This window comes from Pygoscelis adeliae, unplaced genomic scaffold, assembly GCF_000699105.1.
Source record: "Pygoscelis adeliae isolate BGI_AS28 unplaced genomic scaffold, ASM69910v1 Scaffold275, whole genome shotgun sequence".
In the NCBI taxonomy this organism is placed as follows: Eukaryota; Metazoa; Chordata; class Aves; order Sphenisciformes; family Spheniscidae; genus Pygoscelis; species Pygoscelis adeliae.
The window spans coordinates 119,600-129,375 of record NW_008824763.1 but is presented as its reverse complement, the minus strand read 5'-3'; the positions used below and the strand labels follow the sequence as shown (position 1 = coordinate 129,375).

At 48.2% G+C, this 9,776-nt stretch overlaps 1 protein-coding gene across 3 annotated transcripts in view; it reads left to right on the top strand.

Annotated features, from left to right (window-relative positions):
* The first annotated feature begins 224 nt into the window (after positions 1-224).
* Positions 225-9,776, top strand: part of USP28 (ubiquitin specific peptidase 28) — a 27,499-nt gene continuing 17,947 nt past the window's right edge. Inside the window, exons 1-8 of one of the 3 annotated variants that reach the window (XM_009323554.1) lie at positions 225-268; positions 3,117-3,194; positions 4,551-4,683; positions 5,941-6,052; positions 6,734-6,896; positions 7,868-7,954; positions 8,799-8,936; positions 9,375-9,448. In XM_009323554.1, coding sequence (XP_009321829.1) covers positions 3,126-3,194; positions 4,551-4,683; positions 5,941-6,052; positions 6,734-6,896; positions 7,868-7,954; positions 8,799-8,936; positions 9,375-9,448 — 776 coding nt within the window. In that variant the 5' untranslated portion in view covers positions 225-268; positions 3,117-3,125. Of the gene's footprint in view, positions 269-2,665; positions 2,747-2,946; positions 3,030-3,116; positions 3,195-4,550; positions 4,684-5,940; positions 6,053-6,733; positions 6,897-7,867; positions 7,955-8,798; positions 8,937-9,374; positions 9,449-9,776 lie in introns of those variants that run through there. The other 2 variants (XM_009323552.1, XM_009323553.1) reach the window with 2 other exon arrangements.

Sequence of the window (9,776 nt, the reverse complement as noted above, 5' to 3'; positions counted from 1 at the left end):
TGATGTGTTTTTGCGGGGTGCGCGCCGCCCGCTCTGCGGGAAGGGCGCGCGGGATGGCCTCCTCACGACGGCTTCCTCCCCTGCAAAGAGCAGGAATTAATTTTCTCCTTTCCCTCTCACGAAACCAGCGTCTCCTGATACCCGTTAACAAAACCTGTTGCTCTTAAACCTCAGGGCTCTGCGTCATTTGTCTCTAAAGGGATCCGGACCCCAGCGCTGAAAAGGACGCCTGGCTCACCGCTCCTCCGCCGTGCTCTCGGCTCGCGAGGTCGGTGTCCGTGCACAGGGGACCGCGGCCCGGCGTGTCCCCAGTGTACAGGGGCGTCTGCGCTTCTCTGTAGCGTCCCTGCGCTCTCGGGACGCGGGAGAAACGCTTCTGAGAGGCCAGCGTTAAAGCCGCGGGCGGGAGGAAGGGTATCGGTCTTCTCATTGTGCATTTAGAAACTGCATTTGTGCGGCAGCTGTTTCCCGCTCGCGCAGGGACGATGTCAGGACAGCGCCTGATGCGCAGGAGCGCGCGGTGATGGAGGAGGCATTCGCTGGCCACCGCTCCTTCCCGTGATGGATATTGCTCTGTAAAAGCCTCGGTCAGGAACGGGGGTCATTGTTCCTGCTGCCGCCTGTGGGTTTTCAAGTCCTCTTCATATCCATTTTCCCGCTGTGATAAAAAGCGCAGCTGAGGTGCGGAGGCTGAAGGCCGTGGCTCTGCCTGCCTCTTCAGTGTGGCCGCCACCACCTTCCCCCTCCTCGTGCGCTGTTATTTCTGGAACCCCCTTGAACTCCTGCACCGCCCTAGCTCCCTTCCCCGCTTGCAGTTTCTCATCAAAACAAACTACTACTGAGCACGGTGAGTCATATTAGAGCCGAGAAAATGGCAAAACCTTTCAGTTTCATCGCTCACTGGCCAACTGTAATGTTTATCTCCAGTACCCTCCTTCCTCTCAACCTCTTGGTTTTGTACTCATCTCCTGTTGCTGTAATTTAATACTAATAGCATTTTGGTTTGGGTTGTTATTTTTCCGGCAGGTAGGACTTTGGTTTGGTTTTTCAAGTGCAGTATGAATTAATCGTGGCAGCACGCTGGTGTTAATTACCAGCTCTGGAGCTTGTTTTAAAGCACCGCGGCGCGTAACCTCAAAAAGCAATCAACCAGACTAGCTGTAGCAACAAAACCACGCGCACTCCCCAAAAACTTAACAAATTTGTTGCACAGAGTGTGGTTCCCGGTGGCTTTTGTGGGCTGCCAGTCGGCCGCAAGCCTCTCGAAACTTGTACGGGATAAGCTCTCCACTGTTAATACAAACCTTTCTTCTCAAAGGCTGAATGAAATCGCGCTGGAAATCACTGGAATATTAAGTGGTAACGTAGAGCGGTGGATCGGTAATTAGCTTTTATGGTTACGGCAGCCTTTGTTAAATTCTCCTTTTGGTGAAGCAGAAAAAACCCTGAAAATCATGCCCTGTCCTGCCTCAGATTTTGTTATTGTAACGCGGTTTGTTGGCATGGGGTTTTTTCCTCCAGCGGAAAAATACGCCCAGCAGCGTTAGGTGGGGTTAGCCGAGAAGCACGCCGCTCGCTAAGGTAGCAAAATTAGCAACATGATATAAGTGGTTTGCCTTTGTGAAAGTATGCCCGTCCTGAGCCTCGTACCCTTGGCTCCTTATCGTGCGGTTCCTCATCGTGCCCCTGGCTGGGCCCGAGGCTTTCTGGCACGTCTCGGCTTTTCTCAGGACTGAAAGAGTGCGCGGGACGGGGGGGGGGGGGGGGGGGGGGGGAAGGTGTGCGCACACACGCGCCTTTTTTCTTGTAAAAGTTGAGCAAAAGTAGTATTTCAGGTGGGAATATCACAAATAGCTTGTCAGGGGAATTCCCGTCGACAGATAATGTAGGATTTTTTTTTGTTTTAACCACCGATACGGATACGTCCTACTTTTATGGTATTTGTGCGTGGAGTAGCATCCGTCAGCGGTATGGATAGACGGCTGAAAAAGGTAGTTGACGTTGTTGGTTAAGATTAATTAAACATGGCACTCTGAAGAAACTGGGATTCGTTGGACCGTGCTGACAGCAGGATCCTAGGTAGCCTTTATACGTCAGGCACACGCGATACAGTCCCGGCTGTTTTTCCCGTTGTAACGTCCTTCCCGTGCTACGTGCAGTGCCGGTGCTACGGATGAACTCTGGCCGCGAAAGGGGGGTGGTGGGACATGGGGGCTCGCTGCTGGAAGGGGCTCCTCGTAGAGAGCTGCCTCTCCCGATAGCCGGTTGGCTGAAGTTATTTGTGGCTTGGTAAGCACAGCGACCGCTCCTGTGGTAAGCCAAGGCTGCAAAGATTTGATAAGTCTGTTGAAGAAAATTTCTGTAATCGTTGTTTTCAAGTGGTTGAGCCAGTCAGAGAATAGGTTGACGGCCATGGCTTAGAGCCTAGAGCCGGGTGTCTCGCCAAACCTCGGGTGGCCTGTGTGGTGGGGGGAGGAGAAGCGACAGCAGCCTCTCGGGCCCTTATTCTGACACCTTATTGTCGGTGAGAAATGACATGCACAAGTGGCATGTGCGGCCAGACTTAAAATAGCCCCTCGCCGATGCCCTGAGAACACGCAGCCTCCTTATATGTCCCGCTGCACATGCCGCCGCTGCCTGGGGGAGGGGGTGCCCGTTCCCACGCAGGTGCGGTGCATCCGACGGGGGGGAACAGCGTTTCCTCCCAGGCCTGCTGACGTGCTCATGAGGATACAACGGATTGAACGTTAGTATGTATATTGGGGGGGTGGGGTGGGGTGGAAATTGAGTGCAATGTTCAGGCTGATGTTGATATTACTATCAGGCAGGCGTGACTGGGTTTTTGTGTCAATCTGTCAGTAAAAAGGCAAGAAGCGTCCGGTTGGACGTTTGTTGTTGTGTTTGGGGGGGGGGGGTGTGTGGAAATTGAGTGCAATGTTCAGGCTGATGTTGATATTACTATCAGGCAGGCGTGACTGGGTTTTTGTGTCAATCTGTCAGTAAAAAGGCAAGAAGGAAGCAATACTCCGGTGAGCCCTCGGCAAGCCTTGCAGAAACAGCTTGATGTCTGTCCTGGTCACCTTTTCACATGAGCTTTCTTTATTTCTTGCCTGTAGGATTGCCAGATGCTTTTAAACCAGCTGAAAGAGATCACAGGAATTCAAGATTCAGCTTTCCTCCATGCGGCTCTAAAGGTTTGTGCCTGTTGTCATTGTTCTGTGGAAAGGAGACCTCCGAATTTGTCCCAAAAGTCAGGCAAGTTCGGGCTCTCTCAAAACATAATGCGCGGCTCGGTTGTTCGCTGGCTTGTCTGTGGGCTGATAATGAGCTCGTCCTCGCTAAACTAGTCGGTGCGTGGCCTGTGAAGGCGATACAGTGTGTGCTGCGTGGAATAATTTGGCTGGCGTAGGAGGTGAAGGGTAAATCCTCCGCTGTTTTTCTGCCCCTCGCTTGTGCTTCATTCAGGTGTACTCGTGAGGCAAAACAGGTAACGCAAGGCCAGCGTTTGTTGGTGTCAGCAGGGAACGTGCAGTTTTGGGGTTTGTACGTATTCATCCACATCTGAAACAAAAACCCCAAAACCCCACGCTAAGTTGAGAACAGTTCGTTTTTCTAACGGTAGACCTTAAAATCTCTGCTGCAGCAGCGTGTGCTATGCTAAAACATTGTAAACATTTCCTGGAAGTTTCGCTCCTACGGGGCTGTTATCCGTGCACTACGGTAAACACAAACTTAGTGGGTCAGAGTAGGTTTTTCTCCATGTAAACTGCTTCAGGAGTCCTGGACAGCTGCAATAACATCGGTATGCTTTGTGGCTGGCGGTTGTCTTGCCCATCACCAGAACAGTCACCTTTGCTCCAGAGTGAGGGGACAGAGGAATCTCAGGCACTTGGAGAAGCAACGTTTACCTGGAAAGATTCCTCCTCACAGTGCATGTTTCGGTATTTATAAATTGTAGGGTTAAACTGGCTGCAACCGCGTCGGTCTGGAATCCTCAGACGCCGTCCATCCTCTTGAGATGCAGCAGCAGGACGTGGGCTGTGCTGAAAATATATAAAGAGGCTTGTTTAAGGAAATCCTTAAATGCTTCATCGAGAAGTAATGTCCGGAAAATGTTAGAATAAATTTAAAGGAGTTTAGCCCGTAGCGATGGTCTGAAGAAAGCCCTAGCTCCGTAAGAGACGTATGTCTTGAAATCCACGGAGAGTTTTGATTCCTGTGAGTCTCTCCCGGTGGCCAAGTACCCTGTCGTGCTTCAGGCCTCCTGCGACTACTCGAATCTCTTGTGAGGGAAATGAAATTAGTTAATGGAGTCTATATTGTCCTAGCAATAAAGCCAAAGTGCTTTCCGATAGAGAAATTCAAGCCTTCGTTGTTCTCGGTTTTTTTACTGCTGCTTGTCACCAACAGATAGCTCTCTCCCGTGGCCAGAGAAAGCCGAGTTGGTGGCGGTGTGCCTATCTCTACCACGGCTGCATTAAATGTCATGCAAACGTAGATGAAGTAAGCCTGGCGCTACGGATTTTTTCCCCCCCCTGTCGTTCTGCTAGGCTGCTAATGGAGACCTAATGGAAGCGGTCACCTTCCTGACGGAGGAGCACGCTCAGGAGCCGGCTCAGGACGCGGCTGCTGCAGAGCCGTCCGCTTGGGAAGGGAGCGCTGTGGGCAAACAGCTCCCACAAAGTAAGTGGTTCGTCTCTCCTCGCCCTTAAGGTTTCACCTGTTTCGGCCTGAGCCGAAAGGGGGAAGTATCGGTCCGCCCTGCTTCTGCCAGTGAGTCCCTCCGGCTCCTGTCCTGGCGCTGATCTGATTTTGCCAGTACTCGCCACTTGCCATGGGACAGCCCAGGGGGTTAAACCTTCCTGGCGGAGGAGGGCTGCGTCTGAAAGGAAAGTGACTTAATAGCGTTTTAATAGCGTTTGTAGGTGACACATCGTAGTTACAAAGCTATCGTTGTTTTGAACGGTTGGTCTTGGCGAACACAGAAAACCCAGAAAGCTCCTAAAGCAGAGCGAGCAGGATGGACGACTGAATCCCTGACAAGGATCGTACATTTCTTTCTAACAGCGCCTGCGGGCAGAGCGGGCAAATTGAGTGTTTAGTATCGTGTTTTCATGAAAACTTAAAATGTTGTTTGAGCTAGCAATCTGACTACCTGGAAAATGTTTATAAAAACGTTACAGGTATTGGCAAAAGCGGGCCGTCAGTTAGGTACGTTTAGATGTGAGAAGTGTAATTGTGGTCTGAAGTAGTTGAGAATAGTTTCTTTAAACCTTTTTGCTAATGACATATCTATTGACTGGAGCTTTCCCGGGTGAAATTATCACCGGACAGGTTCACAGTGCCAAAAATCTGTGCTGGGAGCTTTGAAGCAACACCCGGAACAGTGCGGCTGCCCTTTGTTCCACTGTGTAAGGCTTCCACCTCTTCCAGAACTACTCATTTTCCTTTCTCCTTCTTTCCTGCCTAGCTAGTACATGAAATGACTCATAGCTGAGCATCCCGACACGAGCGAAGGGAGGCGATTCTGTGTGGTTGTGCCGATTTTATTGAAATCCTTTGTTTCTCGAAACAGTGTCGGTTGTCAACACTGCTGTCAAGGCACAGCACGTGTAAGCAGCAGCTGATGTTCCTGTTTCATTATTTCAAGAGATTTGAAATGTTCCCTCAAGCTCTGAATTTGGGTGTAAGGAAATCTGGCCAGTACACAGCTGCACGGTCTGTCCTGTTCTCCTCATCCAGCCCGCTCAATGGCTTTTTAGGTTTCCTAGCACGATCCAGACTACAAGGATTTGTATTTAAAACTTGAGCTAGAAAATGATGCTCTGTCGGTTGAAAAATCGTATTTGTGAGGTGCAACATTTTCTAGAAGCTCCTTTTAAAGAGAACGTTTGCCTGCTCCTGGTGGAAAACTGATCAGAGCGCTGCCTCCGCTTCCAGATGTTACTACTGCACTTACCCCTAACAACAAAGATGACCTCCACGCAGCCGACGCCTGCAGACCACTGGAATCGCCAAAAGCTCAGGCTGCGGAAAGAGATGCTGCTGAAAGGTCAGTGGGTCCGTAAATTGGTTTTGGTTTTCCCGGGTATCGTAAGTGGATCCTTAAGCTGGTAACTGCAAGACAAACATAAATCCCCTACCAGATGTACACCTACTGCTTTTAGAAGGTGCTTGGGTCATTACTGCCTTCTGGGTAGTTGACCTTTACTTCTGGGGCAGCACTGCGAAGTGATGGTCGAAATAGAAAAAGCAGGTTTAGTCGTACCTTATTCAGTCCCCGCTGCTGTTGCTGACGTGCCACACAAAAGGGTGCTCTGCTGGCATTATGGCACCTGTTGAAAAAGCACCTCGAAATCTCCTGTGTCGATTCGCCTCGCACCAGTCACTACGTAGCCGTCTCCTTTCTACCGCGGGTCGGATTTGCCTCCAATAATGACTAAGGGCACCAATTTTGCACGCAGCTAGTTCATGAAGAAAAACACACATAATCTTATTACCTTCTTCCATCGTTCCAAATTGTCTTGCAGTCATGTTTTCCATCCCCCTCACTCGAGAGCCGAAACCTTTCTGGAGTCAGATTAAGACATCTGTTGCCTGTTGCGCTGGGTATCACCCGACAGCGCCCGGCTCTAGCGTCCCGCTTGTCACTAGAGAGGAGTACGATTCCCGTAGTTCTCGAGAATCTTTGCGAGATGATGTTTTACAGCATGGTGTGCATCTTTTGTGACAGACCACAGGAAGCGCATTCTGCTGAAAACAAAAATCGCTCCAAAAGGAAACGCTGTGAAGTCTGGGGAGAGAACCCCAAGCAGAATGACTGGAGAAGAGTGGGCGACTGGCCCGTTGGAATGAAAAATATTGGAAATACATGTTGGTTTAGCGCTGTCATACAGGTAACCTGATAGAAAAGTTCCTCTGGTGTTGCTGCGGTCCTGGAGTCAAAATGTTTATCAGTTAGAATTAAATATGCAACGGCTCTGTGAAGTGGTCATCGTATGCAGACGAGTGAATGTGACCGTGCTCAAATGAGACTTGTGTTTTTACTTGATATGACTGTGATTTATTCTGGCCGTGCACAGAAGGAGTCAAAGAGCAGTTGAATAGACTGTGTAAAAATAGATACGGTTACATATAATCTGCCTGTACGTATGTAGGGTTTTTTTGGTGCAGCGATGTCCAAATGCTTACTGAATGACAGAAGCTCGACTGGCAAAGTGAACTGATAATTCAATTTTACTGCAGTTATTGTTGGCTCCATAATATGTGGCGTATCATGTTCCAGTTAATGGAATACACTGGCATAGATGCTCGAATGAATAAGCAACTAGGCAGCATATATTATTAGCGATAACCTAAACAAGAAGAGACAACAGTAAGTGGAACTGAGCGGATTTGTCTCTTCTAACCGTCTCACATCAGCAGATAGACGTTAATCAATCATATGTCTCCAGCTTTGAGAGGAAGGAACAAAGCTTCGGATGGGCTCCTTTCTCACTGTGACTTGTTCCTGCATCCTTTCTCTAAGCTTGCCTTTGCAGAACAGAATACCCTTTCCTGAAATGGTTATATATATATCCTAGAAATGGTTTTATATATATCCTAGAAATGGTTATATATATCCTAGAAATGGTTATATATATCCTAGAAATGGCAGGATGAGATATTGTTCTTTGGTGGGTGCGAATGTGCTGGTCCGGCACACGGACTGCTCACTTTGTAAATGTTTATTTAGTAACACAAGGCCACCGAAGAACTAGAAGTTAACAAAAAGCTGTCGAGTAAAAGAGCGACAAGGGGGCATCAAATTGCAGTGAGCCAAATCCTCGCAGATGCTGACTGGTCTTTGCCTCTCCTTTCCTTTCAGTCTCTGTTTCAGTTGCCAGAATTTCGGAGGCTGGTCCTTGGGTACTCCCTCCCACAAAATGTGCTTGAAAGTTGTCGTAGTCGCACTGTAAGTTTTCATCAAGTAACTCTGTAAAGTTTCCCGCTTTTGTGGTATACGGTTCTGCTCTTTCTCTAAGGAGATTTAATTTGGGGCCATCTGAGACTCCTGTGCCTATGCTAATGGCTTTCAAATTGTCAGGCTGCGTTAAAGACAAATTGGGGAAATACTTTCCAAAGGCGGAATCGCTGGAGAAAAAAAATCAGATGCTTCTCGGAAAGCTTTCCTCTAGAGCTTCTTTCTAACTGTGGTGCGGGGAGAAATTTGTCCCATAAATCGTCTGTGTTAGCTGCAGGTTGTTCATTTCTTCGCATGCACCGTAGAACTGGCATTTGAGCAGGCCTGAAGGTCCCTCCTCTAGCCCCAGTACCTTCTGAGACGGGTCAGCAGAAGGTGCTTAGAAAATATTTAGAGCAAAAGGCATATGTAGCATTATCCTTCGCTTGTTATATCATTCTAGCTTGTGGCCACCGCCATTTAAGAGACTTTGCTTTGCTTGCTTTCACATGTGCTCTTGATGCTCTGAAAAACCCAAAGTGCAGACAGAATAAATTCATAAATTCACTGGGGTTTGCCTTCTGTTTTAGCAATTATGACTTCGGGCGCTCTTTTCTCTAAAGGTTTTGTTTCGGTTAAATTTTTGCTCCCGTGCATCCATCGGGAGACCAGATTGCTTCCAAGAAATGACACCGCATGTCTTTCTGCTTTTGTCCTTTTTAATGTCTCCTCTTTCCTTGGTTGTTAGCGTACTTCTTAAGGTATGTGCATGTAGTATTCTGTAGCACTTTGTTTTAAGATGCGGCTTTTCTTGAGTTGCAGGAAGGGTTTGGCTTTTCTTCTTTTTGCAATGCAGGGAAAAAGAAATATTGCATTCATGCAAGAACTTCAGTGTCTGTTTGCTTTAATGCTGGGGACACGTCGTAAGTTTGTAGACCCTTCTGCAGCACTGGAACTCTTGAGGGATGCGTTTAGATCCGCTGAAGAACAGCAGGTAAAACCGCGTTCAAAAGCCTTTTGCTTTCTTCCAAACAGCACTTGCAGCCACGGCAATCCTATTTCGCTTCATCCTGCTATTACTTTCAGAGGCCTCTTCCCGTGTTTGTCAACTGACAAGCAGCTGTCCCTGTGTCATTTAGGCGAAATGTACGTGCTTGCTAATTAAACAGCCAGCGTAACAGTGCTCTACCCAGCGCCATCTGGGTAGTTGGGTAGCGATCACAATAATGTCCTCTGATCTAGTTTTCAGATGAGCAGAGTGTTCATTATCGGTCTAAATCAGCACAGCACTTCAGTTTCACACTTCTTTCAGCTGGGTAGGTACAGCGACACCAGCCGGGTTGTATTCCAGTAGGTTTGTGAAACCGGTAGACCGTGAAAACGCTTTCTGGCTGGTACTGCGTTTGACTCTCGACTTTTGTGTCTCTTCTAGCAAGATGTGAGTGAATTTACACACAAACTACTGGACTGGCTGGAGGATGCGTTCCAGCTTGCTGTGAACGTCAAGTGAGTTTTTTGTGATTGCGGGAGTTTGGCCTGCCACTGAGGAGAAACAGATTTTAAATGCGACGCCTTAATAAACGAGAGGGCTTTATGTGAAAATTTTGAGTAAATGAAAAAGAGTTTTTTTTCTTTACTGAGCATGATGCTCCTTAAGCTTGAAATATGCTTATGAAGCGTCGTATGTACATTTTCTGTACACAATATGTACATTTTCTGTACACAAGCGTAGGCCTGCAGTATAAATAAGCTTTTTAGGGGAACTCAACAGAACTGGCATACACGAAAGATTTGGCTTTTTGCACCTGCATTTCACAAGGTAGGGCCTTAACCT